This window comes from Hyalella azteca, unplaced genomic scaffold, assembly GCF_000764305.2.
Source record: "Hyalella azteca isolate HAZT.00-mixed unplaced genomic scaffold, Hazt_2.0.2 contig9630, whole genome shotgun sequence".
In the NCBI taxonomy this organism is placed as follows: Eukaryota; Metazoa; Arthropoda; class Malacostraca; order Amphipoda; family Hyalellidae; genus Hyalella; species Hyalella azteca.
Genome location: NW_025939696.1, coordinates 23,653 through 47,684, shown reverse-complemented (window position 1 = coordinate 47,684; position 24,032 = coordinate 23,653). Strand labels below are relative to the sequence as shown.

General features: G+C 37.4%; 1 protein-coding gene across 2 annotated transcripts; it reads right to left on the bottom strand.

The window, feature by feature from the left end:
- Positions 1 to 2,368: 2,368 nt before the first annotated feature.
- Positions 2,369 to 22,316, bottom strand: LOC108668015 (kinesin-like protein KIF11). 2 transcript variants are annotated; one of them, XM_018155138.2, is made up of 23 exons: positions 22,134 to 22,316; positions 21,915 to 21,998; positions 14,812 to 14,959; positions 14,278 to 14,427; positions 13,509 to 13,666; positions 12,730 to 12,952; positions 12,404 to 12,567; positions 12,075 to 12,267; positions 11,505 to 11,687; positions 11,090 to 11,235; positions 10,649 to 10,774; positions 10,175 to 10,314; positions 8,314 to 8,429; positions 7,988 to 8,173; positions 6,134 to 6,301; positions 5,868 to 6,020; positions 5,608 to 5,715; positions 5,242 to 5,421; positions 4,752 to 4,974; positions 4,339 to 4,484; positions 3,771 to 3,917; positions 3,321 to 3,488; positions 2,369 to 3,019 (listed from the first exon to the last, which is right to left on the bottom strand). In XM_018155138.2, the coding sequence occupies exons 2-23, from the start codon at positions 21,995 to 21,997 to the stop codon at positions 2,873 to 2,875; spliced, it is 3,456 nt and encodes a 1,151-aa protein (XP_018010627.1). In that variant the 5' UTR covers position 21,998; positions 22,134 to 22,316; the 3' UTR covers positions 2,369 to 2,872. The 2 variants fall into 2 exon arrangements, with proteins under 2 accessions (XP_018010627.1, XP_018010626.1); XM_018155137.2 differs by lacking the exon at positions 22,134 to 22,316 and having other exon boundaries at positions 21,915 to 22,089.
- Between the last annotated feature and the right edge of the window lie 1,716 nt (positions 22,317 to 24,032).

Genomic DNA, 24,032 nt, shown 5'->3' with positions numbered 1-24,032 from the left:
GAAAATTTCCGGTCAAAGGACATGAATTTGGATCTTCTCACTTCTGTGAACAAGTAACGGAAATGACAAGAATCGGCGACAGGCCACACCGACTTCGCTATGTTATGTTTTACAAAAAATATAGCCGGTAATCGGCAACCAACTTCTACGTTAATTCCTTTTTCTAGAGATTGGTCGGTAATGCAACTCCTGTCACGATTTTCATTTGTCAACTTCCCAGCAGCAATAGTAGATCATACCGCCAAACTTCCCGTTCGTCCACAGAAAGAAAGCTCTGCACACAGAGAATAAGCCAGCGCCGGCTCATTGTAAGCAAAGGGATAGTTTACCTAACAAATTAATAACACTTGCAAATGAACAACAGCTGACTTCCTTGTAAAAAATAGTTGATAGCCCCATTGGCTTATTAATTTCTGATAATATTGAATGTAATAATTATCAGGTCCAGAAACAACTAAATTTTTTCAATATTACCGTTCATCTGCATGTGATGGCGACATTAGTGGCCTGCCCAAACTATTTCGTTCAAAATGGCGAACTTCCTTACGTTATCTGAACAGGACAATGAACTAAATGCTTAAACCTGTGTGGTTCTACGTTGCTATCATCCAATTGACGACACACCAGGAACTTCAACTATAACGTGTTTTCCAGGGATTTCATCTCCATACTAAAATAAGCTGATTTGTCTTGGGATTTTTGATGCGTGATAATACGTTGATTAGGCTGGAGGCGGAATTCGCTTGAGCAGCGGGACTCGGAACATCGGAAATCGGGACAGTGTTCAACACTCGCTTACGGCAGGGGCATTATACTCGTTGAAATTTCGTTGATTGGTCCAAGTAAGGCCTCAAGGTAATGCATTATGATTTACGGGACATGGTAATCAAACTATAAAAGTACCGCGATAGAACATATAATTGCATTCATCACTAGAAGTAAAATCTACTCGCATAACTTTTCATTCTTAGCTTCATCTAAGCAGTTGAAGACTTGAAGACGAGCGCGGAACTAACATACGAGATAGTTTGGGGAAAGAGAACATATGCGCCCCTTGTATTTTTTAACCTTAGAAATCTTTCAGCATTTCTATATACTAGTTTTGAATACCAGAATAGGTAGATATTAATGGTGAAGTTCAACTTCACAAGTTAATTCATACCTTAGTTTAAAATAATGGCTTCATAACATTACGGGCATTATTAATGTATCGCTGATAAGACAATAAACCTTTTTATTTACATGAAATTTCGTTTGGAACTTACCTTCAATTTTCTGAAGTTGGAAGAATCTTCTTCGAAGCTCCTTATTCTGAATGCCAACCCTATGAAGACAGTAACCTAGAAATTGAATTGTTGTGGTTGATGTCATATTGACAGCACCGGTTTAACTGTCACACTACCTTCTATTAAATTTCTTGTCCATTAAAATTCAATCCATACCAAAATTTTACTCATTGAAATAAGTTTAGGGAAGTCTAATGGGATAATTTACAGTCGATACTTCAACAGAACTAGCAGCCTGGCACTACAACCGCGGCCTTTAGCCGTTGAGCGTCGAAAGACGTATGAACCGAGCGTGCTTGAGTAGCGGAAAATTTTACTTGGGTAGACATTACTTCCAGAATTTAGTCTCAATGAAGTCGAAAGTTTCGCATATAGTTTGAAAGTTTGCTGGTCAGTTGACATCTTTGACTAAACAAACGTTAAACCTCGTTAGTTAGTTGACAAAACGAAGTTAAACCTCGTTGGTAGAAAGCGACGCGCAATAGTTTTCTTCACCAAGGAACCTATCCATTATAGTGGTTCAAAAATGTTCCCGAATTTAATACAACACCACGACCCCACATAAAAGATGTTGCGCCCTTTCACTCATAACACTCGATATTACTCAACATAAAACGCGAAACTAGAAAATAAACAGATTTTCACTTTGTATTTCAGAAATCAATAACACCAAACTGACAGTAAAACTATGTCAATGACAAGCCCGTATAGGATTTAATACAGAAAAAACAAGAAAGAGAGAATAAGTACAATCCAAATTATGAATTGACCTTAACCTTAACTCGAGAAAATTTTCGATAACATCGTCCTATGCTGTCAGCGGAATAAGACTTTACAGTGAAGTATTTAATTGATCACATCAAACTAAAAATATATACTTAAAATTAAGTTGAACACTTCTGTCAGAAATACAAAACCCTGGTTTAATAAATCTCTGCACAGGAGATGCGTGAGGACATCCAAGGTTTACAAAACTCGCCATAAAAAATCTTTCCATGTCCCTTATAGAAAATAACGAAATATTAGTTTATTAATGCATATGGAGTCGGCAAAATTTTTTGAAAATAAATCTTCATGCCAGGTACCACTAATAAAGAAATATATGAACCATACTCCGTCAAAAAAATTTATCCAGTAGTCGCTCTTGCAAAGATAGCGAAATCTCGGCGAAAAGAGTGTACTTCAAGAAGCTACAATATTTACAAGTCGTTACTAAAGGAGAAGTCATCTAATAAAAATCGCGCCACTTGCTTCTCTCTTCAAATACATTTTCTACAATGCGTGCAAAGAGAGAAACGCTTCAAGGATTAGCCGGGATCTCAAAACGAAGTATTAAAATATTCCGTGAAACGCACAACTAAAGTCGCTTGTTTCCAATAGGATAATTTCACGTGTAAAAGCGCACAAAAAGTAAAATGATATTTGGTTCCAGTTATAAATCTAATTTTATCAATGAACCTTGATTAAACTAATACATTATAGCTACACTACAAATTACACCTAATCCAAATCAAAGATGAACGCTGAAGCTTCAAACGAATTCGTAGTTGCTAAGAAAGTAAGTATGATGAACACGTCGGTAGCCTTCAGTTGTGAGATCCAAGCACGCGTCTGCTTCTGGCTTGAGGTACCTCGGCTGCAAGCTTGGCTGAATTTAGCTGATTAGTCGGGCGGCGTTGATCACCTCGCTGCTGTGTCTGATCTTTCTTACTTTTGCCAAACCATTGGTTTTCCTGCACAAAAGTCATCAATCGCTAATTCTTGGATCACATACTTGATAGACCAAAATAAGTCTTGAAATAAATAGAAATGCCAACTTGTGTCGAGCCATAAAAACTTAGAAGTTGGACACGACAAGCTGACATTGCTTTGTAATTGAATTAAAAAATTCATTGCTTTGTAATTGAATTGTAATCGAATTTGTAAAATTGAATTCAAAAACTCTAAACATAAGTGAGGGCTATAGCCATCCCTTTCAAGAGCGCACATGGAGATATCTTATACTGAAAACAGGTTTATCTGAGCTAGTCGAACCTTGCAGTCGCTGATTGAAGAGGTGGAGGACGATCGCGACACTGGGGCAGACGAGGCACTCCGGACGGGTGCTGGGATGCCCGTGGGCGCCTTCTGAAGCAGGGGGTCTTCGCGCGAGCTCTGACGCCCTACAACAGGCGCTGCGGGCACCGCAAACATGCCTCCCTTCTGCTCCAGTAAACATGAACATTGTTTAGAGAAGCAGTAAAATGCAGTTATTCAGCAAGATGCTCAAAGTTGTGACAAAAAATAGTTTTTCACCACTATACACACTTCCGGTATAAAATCTGTAAAAGACAAGGTACCGCAAACAAAATATTACAAATAATTTCTTAAGCACATGTATAATTACAATTACAAGGCTTTATTGGATGTAAAAAAAACATGAACAAAAAGAAAGGAAATGTGAAATTGAACAAAATTAATGATTAAAATTAGTAACAGATTTACGTCTTCATCAGCCCGTATGTCGCAGAGGGATGTGGCTCGGGTCATCAGCTCCAAGGGAGAGTCGACATCGCTGGTGTAGCAGCCCGTGTCTGTGAGGCTGGGATCCTCAGTAGAGTTGTCCAGGGAAGAGAAGCTGCTACCATCCAGCTGTTCAAGAGTAACGTTTAGAAACGACAAACAGAAAATCGTCAAATGCTAGAACGTAAATTTCAGTTCCTAAGAACTCTCAGAACACTGAGATGATCAAGCACACTGCATTAAATGCTCAAGTAACGAGAGGCTGGTATTACATTTTGAGTCAGTATGGCAGCTTCAGATGATGAATCATAACGGCATCGGAAAAAATTTAGCAAAAACGTACAAAAGTCTCGCAGGCCAATTGAGAGATCTCGCTTTGATAAGCAGGGTCTGTTCAGTTGCTATCTCAATGTCGGAAAACTTGCCTGAAAGTATGGTAAGTCTTCGCCAATGACGTTTAACCAATTTCCACAATACGCCCAAAAGTATGCTTTTACCCTTTAGCAAATGTAATTAATAGATTAGTAGGGTCTAGGGCTTAATTAGAAACCTCATTAGGAAGATCCGATGGCAGTGGCAGTCTGGCAGCAACTTGCGTTGAGTGAGCAGCGCGGTGTCTCAGCAGGAGCCTTTGATGTGGCGACGTGGCCGCCAGGGATCGAGAGAACGCATACTGCTGACGACCAGGCGTTTGACCTGCGCAACCGTCAACCGCTTATTTAAGATCATTTATACTAGTTGTTCCACAATGTACTCTTTATAAGGATTTCTGCATATACACAAAAGGATAACTACAATTAATTTTATAAGTGTCCCATATTGAATTGGTTTAATACGTTACGTGCGGCTATGTCGTATTCAGGGCGTATTTCATAGCGGTGGTACGACCTACTTCTGGGTCGTGCCGCAATAAATGTGTTAAGCTTCAAAAAATAAAAACATTTTTAAAAATAACAGGCGCACCTGTTGGAACGTCACTGGAGAGTTTCTCGGAGACGAACTCCTGGACCTGGATCTGCCTGGCTTCAAGTTCGCAGCAGTGCTGAGCAAGCTGCTTGGTATGTTCAGTGGCGAGCTGCATTGCACCCTGGTGAAGCACAGAGCTGTTCTGCTGCAACTGCTCCCCGACGTTGTTCACACACACGAGGTCGTTCTTCAAGTCTGCCAACTCCCTCTCTTCGACCACCTGACAAATTAAGTTATTGATCTCTGACATGGGTTATTCGAAATTATTTAAATAAACATATGTAATGAGGAAATGTAGCCTATAGGCCTTGTTTTTTTCACAAATAGCAAATATCATAGTGACAAGAAATAAACTCTGATTCCGCACACAAATTTCCAAGGACATTTTATTTTGCGAGATTTATAACAAAGGTAAACTTAGCTAACAGTAAGAAGCTAAAAACGTCGCCAGCTTAGAGGAAGTATACAATATAATCGCTACACTTACCTTGTGTAGATCAAGAAGTTGACCTCGCATATCGGAAGAGTGTTTTAAGCCTAATGAGAGTTTCTGCTTGTGCTCCTCAGTAGAAGACGTCCACGCTGTCGTTCCGGCTTGTGTATGTTCATGAAGTTTTTCGGCGAGCATCTCCGTGTTGACCGAAACTTCTTGCGAGTAACTAGCGGTCTGTGAAAATAATATAAAACCACATTTTAATTTTATAAAATTTATACATATCTCTTCTACGGTATCTAACATGACTCATGTCCACATGAATACAGGGAATCTGGCACGCAGGCATGATATACCTACGACGATGAGCACGAAGAGAAAAATAACAGAAAGAGCGTCAAATTTGAGAGGTTACCGCACCTGTTGGTGTAATGAGTTGAGTCGCTCCACAGCACTGCCGCGGAGCAAGCGAGTCGCTGCGATGAAGCCAGTGGTTCGAGAAACTCCGGCTTTTGCAGAGCCCATAACCTTGAAAATATAGCAATTTGACATATACGGCCGTCGCTGCCAAACAACAAAGTTGAGCTCAGACATTTGATGTTCAAATAATCCACTTGATATTTGCTACAAAATCAAGAAGTTGTCAATGAAACGATGGCGTATTAAAACTAAAACTGCACCTGGTTGTTCAGATCCGTTATCTTATGAGCAAATTTTTGCTCCACAACTTGGCTTTCTTGCAGGTCCTTATGTAAGGATGCCGTTTGCTCTTGATTACGGACTCTCAAGGCTTGCAGCTCAGCAATCATACGCTCCAAAGTGTCATCCACGCTCTGAATGAAAAAAATTGGTTACCGCGACTTCTAATTAAGCCTTCAACAAATGCACAATACATTTTTGGTGTAGAAGGTTAATGAATGAGCATAACAAAGAACAAGAATCTGACCTCGGTTTGAGACTTTGTGCCGTCTGCGACGCGTTGCATGGCCGAGGTGTGCTGCAGAACAAGAGCTGAGATTTCGGCCAACTGCTGCTCCAAGAGATGCTGATTGGAGTTCGAGTCTTGTAATTGTTTGTTAGCCTCGTCCTCGCACAAGGCCTGCCACTCTTCTACCTTTGGGATAATCGCACATTGAATCGCAGTTCGAGGTAGAATTACAATCCACTAAAAAAAGCGTTTTAACTAATAATTAGATGTCGTTACACGTTAGACTACTACGTTTGGTAGGTACGTTTTTTTATTCTAAACGAGACAAGAAGCTTTGTTCCGATTAGAGATTAAGAGATAAAACGAGACAAGATTTTCCGTATAAATTAGGAGCTTCAAACGTTCTCGAAATTAAAATTTTTTACGAGACATAAAAATTCATAACGCGACGCACTATTTGATAAATCGTTAATAATAAAATTAATTTCGGTATTCTGCCAAAGGTTTTGTCGGAATTTTTTTTGCCTTTTTCTGCATTACAAGTATTTCACTACGAAAGATGATATCACTAATTTGCATTACGCATGGGTACTTTGCATACTAATTTGCGTTCACATGGGGTCAGCTGAGGCGGCAGTCATTTCGCTGGCTAGTAGCAACCGCCGACAACTACCGGTCTAGTAACAGCGTGTCGAGAGGTACTGACGGCTTCAGGGGCTATTAGCTAATGACGGTCATAAATAGATAACGAAACTAAATAACCGCCGCTGAGAATGAAGAACGTTCCACTTATAACTAACTTGTGTTAGGTTTGAAGTCTGTCAAAATCTGCACAACATTTTTTTTTATTGTCATTACTTGATATAAAACGCATCGAAAAAAAAAAATCATGGAAGTTTATATTTGTTTACAAGTAATATTAGCTATGTATTATAAATTTAAAATATTTTTGTTTTCAACACTTTACATTTATCTTGGTCACAATTTTAATTGATTTCGAAACCATATAATGTCATAGATTTCAAATTAATTTTTAGATTGCGATTTCAACCAAATTTCTACAGGCGTTAACTCCCATTAACATTTGGTTGCCGTAACTGGGCTTGTAAACTAATGATACTAGACGCTGCGTTACCGACCCGTGCAGATGCCAATGCGACATTTGAAACGCGCAACACGTTACTATGTGGAGTGTATCAAGTACGATACGTTATTAGAGGAAGGCCTATGAGCAATTTTTTCCGTTTACATCGCCTCCTCCGCCCATTAACCCATTAATTCAACAGCCTAGTAGTTTGGCAGTAAAATTTAGATAAAATCAGCGAAAAAGTTCCCGTCTTGTCCCATTGTCCCCAGTCCATTTTGGAGAAACTATTCTGAGACGCAGTAGTCTATGTGACAGTTAGGAGTCGCAAGGATGTGGAAATATGGTAGCTGGAACAAGGTAAGACTAGTCTAGTCTTAAGGTAAGACTAGTTACTAGTCTATAAGGTAGGGATAGTAGTTGATAGTTAAGGATAGCCTAGTTACTAGTCTATAAGGAATAAGGTAAGACTAGTTACTAGTCTGGGCTTGAGCCCTATGCACACCAGGAGACTGGTCCTATGTTACGAAGTCGCATTTTAGATACAACAATTGCACTTCAATTGACCAACTCTTTAAAAGTTAGTTCCTAAGCGATGCCATTGGAACCTGCATGCAAGGTTGAAGCTTGACAAGTGACTGCGCCATCACTAACCGCGATGCACTTACAGGAGCTGTCATTTCAAGTTCCAGAAACCAACATCTGCATGAGAATTTATAACATAACAGATGAAAGGCCCAGAGAGAAAGGCATCTATGCTACAATCCAAGCACCAGACGCATCCATACCTTGGAAATGATGGTCTGAGTCATCTCAGAAAGAGTGCCACTGAGAGTAGAGTTCAGCTCCAGGATTGTGGACTGCAGAGGCAGGAGCTCTGCCTGCAAGCGTCGAGTGAGGTCGGAGCATGCGACACTGCAAGCACGCTCCGCAACATCCACGTGCTGCTTGTTCATCGACTCTCCATCAAGAATCTGTGACAAAAATACTTGACTACTCTACACATTTCAGGAACCTCAGAGATCATCAAAATAATTTCAATGAGGATAAACAAGTAACGGACCTCATGTAGTTTAAAAAGTGTTGTCAAGTGTGGAAATAGACTAATGCTCACAGCTTGTGTTGCCAGGTTCACGAAGGAGGTGAGCAGGCCTGAGATGGAGGAGCGGACCGAGTCAAGTTTGGTTGCTGAAACGACTAAGCTGACCCCAAGATCCGACATCATAGAGCCTGTAATGAAGGGGTGACATTTACAGTCAGTGAGACAGTGACTAACTAGAATACGTCTCTGAACAGCCAATTTAGAAATAAAATCACATTTATTCTCAATAATTAGAAATGTAAGTAGTAGTAGAAAGTTTACTAGCGCTTCAGAGTTCAGATAGCTATCTATTTCACGCCGGAGTTGAGATCTTCAGCTACGTCAAAGGTATTTGATCTCTTCTGTCTCCAGGCTTGGGCCTAATCCATTTAGCGGAAGGGGTTGGGCGGTAGATTCTCTGCTCACGGAGCGAGGGCCGCTCAGGCTTTATGCACAAGCTCCAATATCAACTAAGTGGGGTTCGGTCGTTGATGGGCTAGGTGCAAATACAGTTTTGTGGCATACAGCCGAGAGGCGGTGTCATCATGGGATCATGCTAGATCACTGGTAGCAGGTAGCATTCTATCAAGTATCGTTTAAGGTTGTCAGTTCTGGAGTTGCTACGCTGGTCCTCCATTAGCATTCTGGCAAGCATCTCCTCTTGATCAAGAGCTGGGGTAACCGTTCAGTCAATGTAGCAGTGGCTAGGACACTCTGCTATCCGCCAAGACATCCAGTACTGTCAAGGGTACGAGGCAGTCGTCACAGCATGGCGTAGGGTGGCGCTCAATAAAGTATCTGTGGTGAGTTGCGTATGACCAATCCTCAGTCTACACAGCGCTACCTCCATCTGTCAGGATCTCTAGGACAATGAGCTCCATGCTGATGCACTGTCGTCGATTGTTCTCATTTTATGTCTCGTGTGTTCAGCCAAAGCTTGCGCCATATATGGCGAATGCTAGCCCTGATGAAAGGGTAGTGTTCTAGGCATGGGACGTCCTCTCTATAAATGGCCATGTCCAACGAAGCAGCGCCCACCGACGCCTCATCCGCCCTGTCTTTGCCCCGCACTCTTATGTGTCCCGGGACCCACCAGCAGATACTCGCACTTACCGTTCTCCCCGGCTCCGCCAGGCGCACAAGATTGGACAGGATTTCCCCAATGATGGGATGTTTGCTGTTGTATGTTCTCAGGGCTTGCACTACACTTTTGGAGTCAATAAATATCGCAAAGACATGTCCAGGGTAATCGTCTATAAGTGCCAGGGCACAGAAGAAACCAGATAGCTCCGCAGTGTAAATTGATGCGTTGGGACTCAAGTCATCTTGATATTGATGTTGTTTCGGTCACACACGCACACCCCACTACGCCATCCGACTTTGAGCTGTCAGTGCAGATCTGTGTCGAATTTACATGCTTTGTAGTTGTGTGGTTCAAGATAAGGTTTTTAATCGCGGTTGCTTGTAATGCGGGTTTCAGTGGGAGGTTTTGATCTGGACAGAAACTGCTCATGGGAATTTGCCACGTGGGAATGTCCTCAAACGTGATGGTCATAACCCGCTTCTATCTGGCCTGCACTGCTTTAAAGAGCGCACCGTAGTCTACAGATATGTGATGTTGTATGGAAATGGGTTTGATTGGTCTTTAGTCATAACAGTGAGCCATGTTTGAGATAATGGTAGTTGTTTGAAGCATAAAAAAATAATGAGTTTCCCGCTCATGTAAAAAATTTGAGGTTCATCTACAGTATTTTTTTAGAAAGAGCCAGGGGAAATAAGTACGTTCAACTTGGAGAATACTCCCAGAACTCATATCCTCGTCTTGACCTGAGACAGTTAAACACATGAGATCGTGACAAATGAAAGTTTGTAGGGAGTAAGCAGGGAACCAGACCTTGTTGCTGAGAGAACTGCTGCATGTGTTCCGTGTGCTGCTGCTTCACCGCCGTTAGCGATGCAACCATTGCACTCATGCGGCCACAGAAGTCGTTCTTGAACATTTCACTCGCCGTCAGGTTATGCTCCTCCACCTCACTGCTCAGTTAAACAAAATTCCTAGTCATATTGAGGTCATCAGATTCGTACACGTCTTTTTAAAAACCGTTGGTATCTGCAAACTGAAGATTAAAGGCAAGCACTCGGTTCGCAGCACTGATTTAAATGAAACTGGTGTTTCGAAATTTGTTACGTAGTCTCAAGATTCAAGTTAAGAACACAAAATTTCTGCTAGACTCGTCACATGTCATTAATATTTATAATTAAAACATCTGGAAAGAGAATGCAAAGAAATTCAATTAAAATGAGCCGTTCTCAAAATCCCAGATATTATAAGAAATTACATAAAGATGCAAATAAGAGAATTTCCGACCTTTTACGCCTAATCTTGTCATGCAAGAGTTCGATGTGCTGTGTGGTTGTGTCAGCCACGCTGATGAGAGCTTGGGCTTGATCATGCAAGATGCCTTCGGTCTTCTCATGGGCCTCCACCAAGTACCTGACGATACAGAAAAATAGCTTTGAGCATTTCTGTAGCAAGTTTGAAGGAATATTCTATAGACAAACATGAGTGAACTTGCTAGGAAGTGAACTTGCTTTAATGATATGAATATCATTAAATAAAACTTGAAAATCGTCACTAATTCATCCACAAATAGTGGATGGGAGTATTGAAAACCAAGTTAATAGGTAAAAAGTGCTTATTTACTTCGTAACTCTCAAGAACCTATTGAAAATGGTATGTAAATGTAGGTTAAAACATTCAACAGCTCACATCTGTTCACACCAAAAGTAATAAAATCCTACAACTGACTTCTGTTCATCCCGCTGTTGTGCAGTGTGGTGAAGTAGCGATTGAGTGCTGCGCAGAGACTGTCTGGTGCCTACAAGTTTGTTCTCTGTGACAGAGAGTCGCTCACTGGTGTCGTCTAGCAGCCTCTGCGTCTCCAGAAACAACTCCTGCAATGAAATTAAGAGATGCGACTGAGAAGTAATTCGAGAAATCATGGCAGTTTACTTAACATACTACCAAGAATGTAAAGCATTTTCCTACAATTTTATTCTATTATCAAATAAATGACACCATAAAAAAACAGAAGATGCTAAGTAGGTAAGAACGTTGATAAATGCATCAACAGCTGATAACACAAATTTTCACTAGCTCTGCTAAGTAGTTCTGGCAATTTTCACATGCGGTGCAAGACCAACCTCCGAGTATAACAACTAACCGTTTTCCTCTCCAAATCTTCCTCAAGAGTGCGTATCTGGGATATTTTCTCGCCGATCTCTTTGGTCTGCTGCTCCATTGTATTGACCATGTCCTGGTAGTTTTCATTGGCCAAATAGACGCCGTTTTTCTCGCGCATGGCCATGAGATCGCGACGCAGTCTGTCTATTTCTACCGTGTATTCCTGAAATAAAAATGCATGGTTTCTTTATTAATCCATTCAGGTATTCAAGTTCACGTAAACATCAATTTGCTCTGCATATACTTTCAATGAATTATGACTCAATATGACTATATCAATATATATGACCATATATATATATTGATGTCAATATGAATATATATTTATATTTATTTAGGACCATTTACATTAAAAATGACAGTAAAATGCAAGAATTTTCAGTCACGGACTTATGGGTATTTTCAATGTACCAAAGTTAACACCACGCATGTCATAAAATATATTGTAAACATCAAAATCAATTCATAAAAACATCTATGTATATAATGACAAGTAGATTAAAGCCATCGTTTGGTGCGACAGGATTTATGATATAGAAGGAAAACCTACCCCAATGAGCTCTTTCTTGTTAAGCTTCTGGTTCACTTCGGGTTTGTTAGTGATGTTCTTGGCTCGGTGCGCGTAGTCGAGGGTTGAGAGAGTTTCTTCGAGGTTTGTGGATGCAGGCGAGATAGTAGCAATGATTGAGGTCTTTGTCTTGCCACCAAGCGCGTCTTGAAGGAGCCTCGTTAGTTTTGACTCCCTGTTGACAAAAAGGATAATTTAATACAATTCAATGCATAAGGACTAAATGTACTAAGTTGAAGAATACTGGATTAATGCATCAAATATCATAAGAAAATTATTGAACCAAGCTGAGGCTGCTGAACTTAAGTCACCGGTATGGCACATGAGGCGCCTGCTCAACTAGAGACGTGATGACGCGGCCAAGGGTCAGCAGAGACTGATTGATGTTGCCTGCCTCCCTCGCCCTCTTGTCCACAGCTCCCGACCGCCCTATGTTCTCAGAACCGGCCAAGTCAACGAGATGAAGTTTGCCAGTCTGATCATGAGGAATTGATGATAAAATTAATTATGGAGAAAAATGAAAACACAAGGTTTAGTCAATTAAAATTTGAAGATAACAAAACCTTACATAAATTGAAAACAATTTTTAATATAGGAGAAGAACCTTCAAATATTAATCAAACAACTTTAGTATTACCTTCAGTAATTCATCTCCATCGAGTGTATTCTCTTTGATGTGAACAGTGACAGTGAATACTGTGTGAGAGCGGCTGGAGTGTGCATTCATGAGTGTTGCGGCAGTTTGGCGCTTAGCTGAGCCTTTCTCTATCACATTGTACACATCATTCTTGGAACGCACCAGCACCTCCTCCAGGCCTTGAATGATGCACGAGCCCTTTCGAGAGGAGTCTTCATATAATCTGCAAAAGGTTAACTACATTCATTGATTGGCAAGTCATCAAATTTCAATGGCAAGTTTTATTAAAATTCCAAAAAATTCATTTAATTAGATTTAGAGGTATTATAAGCTAAAAAGAGACAATGAGGTGAATAAAAGACAAATTAAACTAGGATTATCAATACAAGGCAAAATTTTCAAGATGAGGGTCTGTATGAAGGATGTACCAGAAGTACAATGCCAATGAGAGGAAGACAAATTAAACTCTAGAAAGATATATAATTTGAATGAATATGCACATCTCATGTAAAATATATGGTTACATGAATATGGTTACATGTAAAAAAAATGTAAAATATGGTTACAGTGGAGGATGGAGTGCATAATATGTTAATTATTCAATTTATTGAAGAGAATAATATATTTCTCTGCCATGTTAATAAATGCACCGACTTGCATGTTGTTACTACCCTCAACTGCTTTAATGTATAAAATAATTGACGTGGCACACTGTCCACCATTTTCCACTGTACCCCACTATCTCAACATTAATTCTGAATAAGTATGTATAAATATACCTCAATCTAGAGAGGTCATCTTGAGCAGATAACAAATCGAAGAGTTCCTCATTGTACAGCTCAAGGAAGCTCACGCGCATTGTGAACTCAAGTTTCTGGATTCTTAGCTCGTCAAACAGGTGGTTCACACACCGTGGGATGACTCCTGCTAATGGGTCCTGCACACAAAATTTTTCAGAAAATATGACAGGGAGAAGCATGATAAAAAACACTGTTTTTATTGCAGACAATTGGACATACACATAAATAAATGAATAAAACCATCTAATATATTCAGTATTTCAAAAGAAATTGTTGTCCATTGCTTAGAAGCAGCAGTCTCTCATAGCTAAAATAAATAAAATTTTTCCAAATTATTTATTCCGTCAATTGATACATGCAATGTCTCCCACTTTACGCATGTGTGCAAAATTTCAGATCGATCAGACAGGTAGAAGTGTGTTAAATGTTGATTATAAGAGATGTAGCAGACAAAAATTTTTTTTTCACTTTTTCAATATAAAAAATAAAATTATTAAATTTGCAAAATTATTTATTCTGTCAATTGATTCATGCATTGTCTCCAACTTTACACGCAAGTATACAAAATTTCAGATCGATTGGATAGGCAGAAGTGTGTTAAATATTGATTGAAAGACTTGTAGCAGACAAATAAACAACAAGAAGTGAAGTTAAAGAGAAGTGTTGTAAAAAATTTCTAAAGATGAGAACCAACATAACTTATTAAATGCTGTCAAAGGATTAAGGAAACAAATTAAAATGCACTCACTTCCTGCCAGCTGGTACAGTTCTCAGTGCGCTCTCCTTCCATAGTGAAGGTCTTCCCAGTGCCTGTTTGACCATAGGCAAAAATTGTGCAGTTGAACCCATTCAGAACTTCATCCACTAGCGGCTTAGCCACGCACTTGTACACATCAAGCTGAAATTCAAAAGTGATTTAACTTTCCATCAAGATTGTACTTTGTTGAGTAGACCCTGACAATAGAATGTATAGATTAATAAAACTATTCAGTAAGTTAATTATTTTGTATCAAGTATCATAATTTATGTTTCAAGTTTCCTTGCATTTTGCTGCAAGACACCTTGGATCTTGACATGCTTCAGATATTGCAAAGTGAATGGCTGAGAAATGCAGTGCATAGTTTTCACCTATACTTGCCATAAATACCAGTTAATTATATTACAGAATTTCAATTTATCATAAAACATAAGTTAAATTTAAATGTTCTCGAAAATTGACACTTGTAAATTAAATGAAAACATTAAAATTTTACAAATCACTTAACATAGAAAAATTATATACCTGCTTTGAGTCAGCCCCAAAGACTTTATCGAAGCTAAACGTCTTAGTGAACTTGTCAAGTGGTCTCTCTTTGACGACAATATTCTTCCCTCCTTGACATTCAACCAATTCCTGTGCTCGTGCCACTTTCTCTTGTGAGTTCATCGGCCTGCAAAAAATCTTTGTTATAAGTTTCTACAACAATTTTCACTAATTTTTTCCAAATTAGTAGAGAAAGTATTTCGATTTGGACAAAATACCACAACAATATATTATTATTGCCAATTACTCAAGCATAATTTGCAGGTTCTGACTAATGCTCAGTTGCCACCTTGCATTTAATAAATTGATCACATGATAAATAAAAAAAATTCAATATTTTAAGATTAACATTTTGTCTTGCAACTAACTCATAAGTATTTTGATTAAAAAAAGAAGAAAAAATGAGACATGTTTTTCCAAACAAGCTTCAAATAAGGCTGCTTTTATGGTTTTCAGTGAAAACCTGGTTTCTTATGCAAGAATTAATGTGAAGGCAGAAGTTCTGTTTCCATCTGGCAAATTATATTTTTTGAAATAAATACCTATGTACCTTGATTCTCTTTCAGGTACAACTAATATATTTTGATGAATGCCAAGATTATGAAGCATATCTCATTGAATGATCATAAGTTGTGAAGTTACATGAATTGATGCAGAAAACATGAACATAGATTAAACATGAATTTCTAACTACACTGCTATTGCTTGTGAGAGTCTTGATAAGCCCTTTTGAAAAAAAAACATTTATATATACCTTCAAACAGGGTAATAAGGGATGGGTTTGAGTGTTTTTTTTTTTTTGGTAATAATTTCTTACATGAAACCTTTCATAAATGGGTTTGGGCTCCTTTTAAAAGTATTTGCGAAGGCTATCATTTGGCATATAAAAAAATTACACATGCTATTTGTATACATGGACATGCCATTGAGCATTGACAATGACCTTGTCAATTGCAAGCTTCATATCAGCAGCTGTATAGCATTTCTTCTGTATCTGTAAGCTTACAGGACTGGGCTTGTAATTTTGCACCATTTCAATCAGGTCAAGTGAAGTCACTATAACAAAATAAGATGGTAAAATACATACATGAAACAGTAAGGTATAGTTTAGTGTCAACCATCATATTTTTGGAGAAATAAATCATAGTTTAGGTTAATTACTTTTCATTGTATGTTGCCTGGTGCACAATTCTAGCTATTACATTTTATGCAAATTTTGTTATGATCTTTGATGCATTAGTTTTGCATCAAGTGAAGATTTTTTGGTGAGCAAGGTAAATGCAATCAAAATTCTTTGATGTTAATTGATTTTTCATTATTGGAGCCTTTGCTAACCAAAGTTCTACTGTAAATTTATTTTTAGTGGTGTCTTGTATTATATACCCCAGGGGATGTCCTGTAATACCCCATATTTTTTTAATGAACTACACAAATTCTGTCAATCTTGTTTTCAAGCCAACACCTATGTGTAACTTTAATGCAAGTTAACTTTTTTTAATACAGCAAAAATTTTCCAAAATTTCCCTTCCTACACTTTTTTCAGAGGATTTTTTAGAGGTAGTAAATGTATGATTTCTTAACATTTCTTTCTTTCTTACTACATAGATAAGAAAAATGTTGAACTTTAAGCCACTATTTTTAGTTGCTTCAATATTTCTACAAATGTCAGAGGACTGTCACAGTTTACCCCGCCTGTCCCTTACAACCCCGTTTGACTGTATATATATATATATATAATGCTTTAATGAATTTCACACATTTATTCCTCAACAGCTAGACAACTAAAGTAATGTGCTTTGCTTCTAATATGGCTGGCTTAGTTAATATGTTTCCACGTAATTAAATAGTAATGTAATAGACCTAAGACCTTGCAAACTCTTTGCCAAGAATGTTAGGGTAGGCTTTTTAAATTTTCATTTTATTCACCTAACCATTCTAGAATGTTTTCACTGATATAAAATCAGTCACTGCTCATTACTTTTCTGAATATTTCATTTTTTTTCAACAAACGGAAGGCATTGTTATGGCATGTTGTTGTGTAATCAGGATATATATTTATATATACATGCATAATTCATCTACTCAATAGGCAGAGAAAGACATTATTCAAGTGTGGCTGCCAAAATGGAGCAGAACAGCAAATTGAGTCAGAAATGCCCTAGCTTTGTGAACAAACCCTAAGGAAGTTCAAGGAAACAAAGCTAGACTCTAGGAATCTATACTTGCATGCATTTGTGCAACCAACATTGAAGTATAAAATATTTAGCTGCATGACACATTTTTTTTCAACTTATTTTGGCACACCATGCAGAATGATGAAATGAAAATATAAATTACTACAATCCAACACATCTTCCTTTGCATGGCATGATGGTAATTTACATGTTAAATTATTTGTAATGTTTATTAGAATGTATTTGTTGTTATTCTAAAATTAGATACATGACAGTAAATGATTGGAATTTTCCTTCTTATTACTGCAATCTTGAAGCCCAATCATGTACCATCCCTAACAGTAATAGTAAATAAATCTAGCAGAAATTTCATGGCTTCATAAATGGTGGGAAAGCTCTTTTAGTTGCAGCTTGTTAGAGCTGGCATGGAATTTATCTACCTTTTGAGCTGTGAATAGAGTTTCCCTTCATTTTTGGAACTGCAAGATTAATGCAAGATGATTTACTTCCTATCTTACTGTCAATAAAAGTGCTTGCTTTGAGATTCCAGTAATATGTAGGAAAAATAAATTCCTGGATTAGAGTAGAAATACTTGCAGCCTCAAATATAATAAACTAAAGTTCCAAAAATAGTTAGGCTGTTGGGACACTCTACTATCAGCTCTCTACCAAAACTGGAAAATTGGGCACAAATATAGGATATTGAGAAATGGGTCAAATTTTAACAAATAAAAAAATTGTTAATCTACTTCTTTCCAAAATTTTTTCAAAAACGTGCTATTTTTTATTTTTAATAAATATATTGAGCAAAGGACATATAAATTGAGTAAATTGTTCACAACACTAGCACTTCTGCCCCATTTACAGATGGCTTTTGACTGGTTTTCCAGTTTTGAAATTGGAATTGGGGCAAAAGCCACTCATAAAACAGAAAAAAATTCTGTGTACAAGGTAAATTTTACCAGTTTCAATACTCTCAAATGGGGTAATAAGGGACTGGCAGGGTAAATCAGGACAACCCTCTGTCATGGCATTACAATTTTATAGCATTAAAACTGATTGATATATTTCAATACTAAAAATAGTGATGTAAACTTTAAAATTTTTTGTTTTATGTAGTACCGGTACCTATAAAGGATGTTGAGAAATTGTACATCTACTAGCTCTAAAAAATCCCCGAAAAAATGTTAGGAAATGATATTTTGGGAAAGTACTTCTACAAAGTTCTGCAGTAAAAAAAAATATTTGTTAGTGATGTAAACTTTAAAATTTTTTGTTTTATGTACGGTAGTATAAAGGATGTTGAGAAATTGTACATCTACTAGCTCTAAAAAATCCCTGAAAAAATGTTAGGAAATGATATTTTGGGAAAGTACTTCTACAAAGTTCTGCAGTAAAAAAAAAATATTTGCCATAGTAAAAAATTTTGCTAGAAAAAAACTCGCAGGCAGGTGTTGACTTTAAAATAATACTTAATTGATGGGATTTGCATACCTCAACCCAAAACAAAATTGCTGGCATTTTCACAAGATGGGACAACCACCAGGGGTAATACTGGACACCTCTAAAAACACATACAAAGTTTAACCATGATTAGCAAAGACCCTTGAGTCTGGTCAACAAAAAAAATTAATTAATGACAAATAATTTTTTATTAAATTTGCCACTCCCAGAGTTGGCAAAAAAAATTCACTTAATGATAAATAACTGAACCATTGGAATTGGACAGCACAAAATTTCATAGATAGAATCGTGCACTGGGCAACATAGAATGAAAAGTAATTAACCTAAACTATGATTTATTTCTCCAAAAATATTATGATTGTCACTAAAGTATTCCTCATAAAATATTCCTTTCATGTATTTCTTTTACTTTTTTTCTATAGTAAATGAATTCACTTGACCCATTGAAATAGTGCTAAGTTACAAGGCCAGTCCAGTAAGCTAACTGAGGAAATGCTATATGGCTGCTGATATGAAGGGAAACAAGGTCATTGTCATTAATCAATGTTATTGAAGTAGTTTTTGTGGGCTTTTAAAGGTGTTGAGTATTTAAAAAATATATATATATATATACTGGTAGTTTTATAAATGAAAAATTAATATGGCAATTTCATCAATAATGGAAAAAAGGACAGATCACAGAACATTATTTATTCTACATCTACATCATCTAAAAATGAAGAGGAGTACTTTGAAGTTCTCTTAGTAATGGATGAGTAGCCCTACACTCTGCATGCTTCAGACATTTTATAATTAAATTTTATTTCAAGTGTCCTGGAATACCCCCTTCCTAGGCTCCCAGGACAATTTGGCACAAAGTTTTTGCTTATAAGTTCTAGCACCTTATGAATAGCATATTGACTTTTTTTTGGAGATGCCATACAATAGCCTTTAAAATGAGCTCAAACTTGTTTATGAAATGTTTCATGGTAAGAAGTAATATAATTATAATATGCTCTTAAAATATCTTGTCCAAGGACAAAACTTCTATAGAATCCAGTGTTTCCAATGTTGTACATGTACAAATAAGCACAATGAATTTTCAATTTTATTTTCAATATTAAAAAAATTATTTTTTATTTTTTTTTAAATAAAAAACTTTCAAATTTTCAAAATCATTTAGGTATTACTTTAGATTAAGTGCATCCAAAAAAAAGGGTGTTATTTTTTTTAATTATATGTTTTTTGGGGTGTAGATCAAGAATCTGAAATCCATTTTTGGTGGTCGGCATCAGAAATTTTCAATGGAACCTGTTCCTAACTGGACCTAACCTGCAAGGTTCTTGTTGATCGGCTAGGTTTTTTTCTATGTTTGGAGTCCGTCCTGCGGCCGGAAAAACCTAGCCAATTGGTTTTTTCTATGTTTGGAGTCCGTCCGGCGGCAGTAAAATCCTAGCCAATCAACGAAAACCTTGCAGGTTAGGTCCAGTTAGGAACAGGTTCCATAAAAAATTTCCGATGCCAAACGCAAAAAATGGATTTCAGATTCTTAATCTACACCCCAAAAAACAATTAAAAAAACACATTTTTTTGGATGCACTTAATCTAAAGTATTAGGGTAAACGCAGTATATTCCGACACCTCTCTAGTTTTTCCTTTATATTAAGCTTTGTCGTAGTTCCACGCATTTGTTGATTTTTGATATAGTGACGTCATACCTTTGCGCGCCAAACTATTGCCAAAACACTAGGTTTGGGCCGTCTGGTGGGAAAATGTTGAGATCCAAAGAGAGACAGTGCATGCCACCCAGTGAGATCATTGAAAAATGTGTCAAAGTTGATAGTTGACCTTGCTCTACCAAATAGTGATAAACTGTTTGTGTAGAAAGAATATTATGGTTTGAGACTTTTGAATATGTCTGTGAATATATTAGGAATCCTTTAAGTATACTTGTATTTGCTGATTTCAAGTGGTAAATAAATTAATAGATGATTAAGTTAATAAACGGATTTAGACACATAAAAACTAATTCCGACACAACTTGAATTGGACACACACAGCTCGTTCCAAGCTGTGTGCAAAAATTATAATTTTTTTAATTAAAAGCTTAATAGCTGTTAATTAAAAGCCTAATTAAGTAGTGTTCAATATTCAATAGTGTTCTAATTCAAAGCCGTGTTGTATTCCAATACAGCTCACACAGCGATCGGAATTCAAACACAAGGATGTTGGAATTACGTATTAGTAGAGTTTGAAGCACGGCCGGAATTGGTCTCACAACATGCCAAATTTAGTCACACACTGACACAGCGTCGGAATATAGGGATTTGGTAGGTTTGCATTCTAAAGGCTTTTAAATAAATATGGCAACACTTTGTGACGTTTCATTGTTGCTGGCGCGTAGTGCCGTGTTTTGCAAGTCACGTAAAGCAAACAGAACTTGAGTAACGCATATGGTTATTTTTTTATAGCTTTTTATCTCTTGATGCGTCCTTAAAGTGTCAGAATATACCGCGTTTACCCTACCATCATTTATTCTGTCAATTGATGCAAGCATTGTCTCCGACTTCACGAAAGTATGCAAAATTTCAGATTGATTGGACTGGTTGAAGTATGTCAAGTATCAATTATAAGATTTGTAGCAGACAAACAACAAGAAGTCAAGTTAAAGAGAAGTGTTGTAAAAAATAGTCCCTTATACTTATTATTTATTAACCTGTTTGACACAAAATTGACAGTAGCCCTTGCCAAACCTCTTTAAAAAAATAGAGGAACTTCACATTTTTGCTTGACACTTCCAAAAATCACACAAATTATGCAAATGTACCATGATAAACATTTATCAAATTGACCCAGTGACTTAAAAAGAACCATTCATATTTCAAACCCCTAAACTAAAGCTGTCAAGTACCTACTACTCTACTAGTAATCAGGATTCAGGACTCAGGAGCACATACCTAGGTACCATCAAAAATATAAATGTACCCTTATGATGACAACAATGATGAATAATATAAAATCATAACCAATTTAATGACTGCTCTCAATTTAATTACAAAGGAACAGACTCAGTCTCTTCTAAAAAAATTTCCTTACAGGCTTACTGCGTCTTATCAAAATTCGAAGCAGGTATCGCATAATTTCGCATTAACCGGGTCAGAATGAAACATTATTCATACTCATATATGGGTGCAGTGAAATTTTTGTAGGTATAGTGGCAATTTACCGGGGTAAATCAAATATTTTTTATGAATTCATTTCATTTTGTGCATGCATAACATCAAGATTTAAATTCAAGTCGAATATATATAGTCTCAAAAAAATTTTCCAAGTTTGAATACAGTAACAGCAATAAAATAGTTCAAATTCGGAGACAACTCCGGTCCTATCACTCCTAGGCTATGAGGTGTCAGCAGCCCCGCAGGTTGTTTATTAATAGAATTAGGAGCTTATAATAGAACTTACCGGCATCGTACAAAGACTTTGATATTTTGTCCTGAACATGGCTTCCTCACGTTCTTTCTTGCAGGAAGTGGACTCGACATCATCCTGAAAGATTTAATTTAAAGTGCTGTTAGTGTTACAACAACTCTCTCAGCCTATGTCGTCAGTCCGTCTCCCTCACAAATTTGATTCGACCAATCACTGAACCGTACGAGAAGCCAACGAGTATTTTTAACTCACCAATATACCTCGTCTTGTGAATTTATAGGCTTTCAGTTTATAATCAAATACCACAGTTTCGCTCAGGTAAAAAAAATGAAACAATAGATCTTCCAGAGCATAAACTGTATTCAAGGATGACCTAATTAAGTACTTGTCTACGATATAAATGGTTCAAGACTGGCAAAGAATTTAGAGAAAACACTGTTTCTTCGACGACAACCTCTACTGAAAATTACTTGTTCACAGCTGTTGAAAAAATCTTGGCTAAATAACATCGAAGTTTTCTAAGCTAATAATTTTTAGTAGTTTCATTATATGAGAGAAAACTTTTTGTTATAATAATTTGAAATAATAACGTGTTTGTAAATTCATGTACAAAATTGACACCATTAGGCTCATGGTTGAACTACCAGTAGGTAGTTCAACCATGATTACGCTCGTGATTAAAATGTCCGTTACCACTGTAATTAAAGGTATATCAATTGATCACGTGATCGGAAGGGTATAGAGAGACAAACAATAATAAAATAAGGATAACTGTATCAATAATATGGCAATACGATACAAACGATTATTCCGGGCACCATGCCGTACCATATCTAAAATTAGCTTTAAATGCTACAGTGCAATAAATGGGACATAGCATTAGTGGACCAAATAAATTCCTCCTGAATTTCTCTTTCCCCCCTTTTCATCTTACCCGTAACCACTCGGTCACTCTGCCTTGCATCTAGGAGTCGCTTTCGTCGGGCTTTTTTCGTCGGGTAAGTACTAACTGTCTGTACATTTAAATGTTGCGTGTTTACAGAGATGGTCCACATCAACAACGCTAGCTAATGAAATAAGACAACCCCCCCCGATAAGAAATAAGAACACCCCCTGGTCATAGCAGTCTTTGTTTTACCAAGCATCTATTGATAAATAATTAATTAATAAAAGCCACTAAACTTCACTCCATGGACAATCTTTTGGCATATTAGATCATTTGCGGTTTGCTCATCTACCGTTATTCCAAAGGATGTTTAGGATAGACAACCTGAGGCATATTGAGATTATCCCTATCGAATCTTGATATGTAGGTGCGAGGAAAAATACACCATGGCATGTAACTCATTTATCGTGTATCAGTGTAATGTTCTTTGTATTTACAAAAATATTGGTGCTTTCTGTGTAGCAGCAAGCGCTTCTAAATGAACCACTTGCCGCTTAGTAGGAAGGCAGCACCTCTAGACTCGACGGCAGCTCGCCACAACCGACACACAGGAACACCAGATGGAGCTCGGTAAAGGATTGTTCACAAGCGACGAGGTGTGGTGGCGTGGGTGGGCGTAGATCAATTTGCCAAGTGTGGACCCTTGGCAGATTTTTGTGACGTTCATGCTTTCAAAAAAAAAAAAAAAAAGTAAAAGTGATTGAATGCATTCCAAGTTGACGAAAAGACGCTATTACGAGTTTTTTCTTAAATCGAGTAACCAAAAATTGTATATTGAAATTGAATTGCCCTCATGACAGAGGGCAATTGGTCTTCTTCGCGTGAATAACTAGGCGAGTATAACTCTTGAGATTTTATCTATCGAACATGAAACGTGGAATTTGACACGCGCCAAGTCTTAGCTTACTGCAACATCATCAGTCTACTGCATCATCATCAGTCTACTGCAACATCAGTAGAAGCAGAATTTCTCACACGAGTAACCGTATTATACATAATACGGTTAAAGAGGCTTAAGTACATGCTAAACGGAACATAATTTTACATTCCACCGGTTTGCCTGAACAGATAGCTGTTTGACAACGAATGTTGAGGAATTGCAATGCGGAAGACCTACGAAAAGTTTCATCGAGTTAAGCCAGTATCCTAAGACCGCGACAGGTAAACCGATTCCGTACATACTACAGAATTCCAAACAAGTAGGG

Coding starts and splice junctions, on each gene's coding strand:
- LOC108668015 (XM_018155138.2), bottom strand. CDS start 21,997: ATGATGTCGAGTCCACTTCCTGCAAGAAAGAACGTGAGGAAGCCATGT. Junction 14,960..21,914: donor AAAGTCTTTGTACGATGCCG/GTAAGTTCTATT, acceptor GATTTTTTGCAG/GCCGATGAACTCACAAGAGA. Junction 4,485..4,751: donor CTCCAGTGACGTTCCAACAG/GTGCGCCTGTTA, acceptor ACGGTTGCGCAG/GTCAAACGCCTGGTCGTCAG.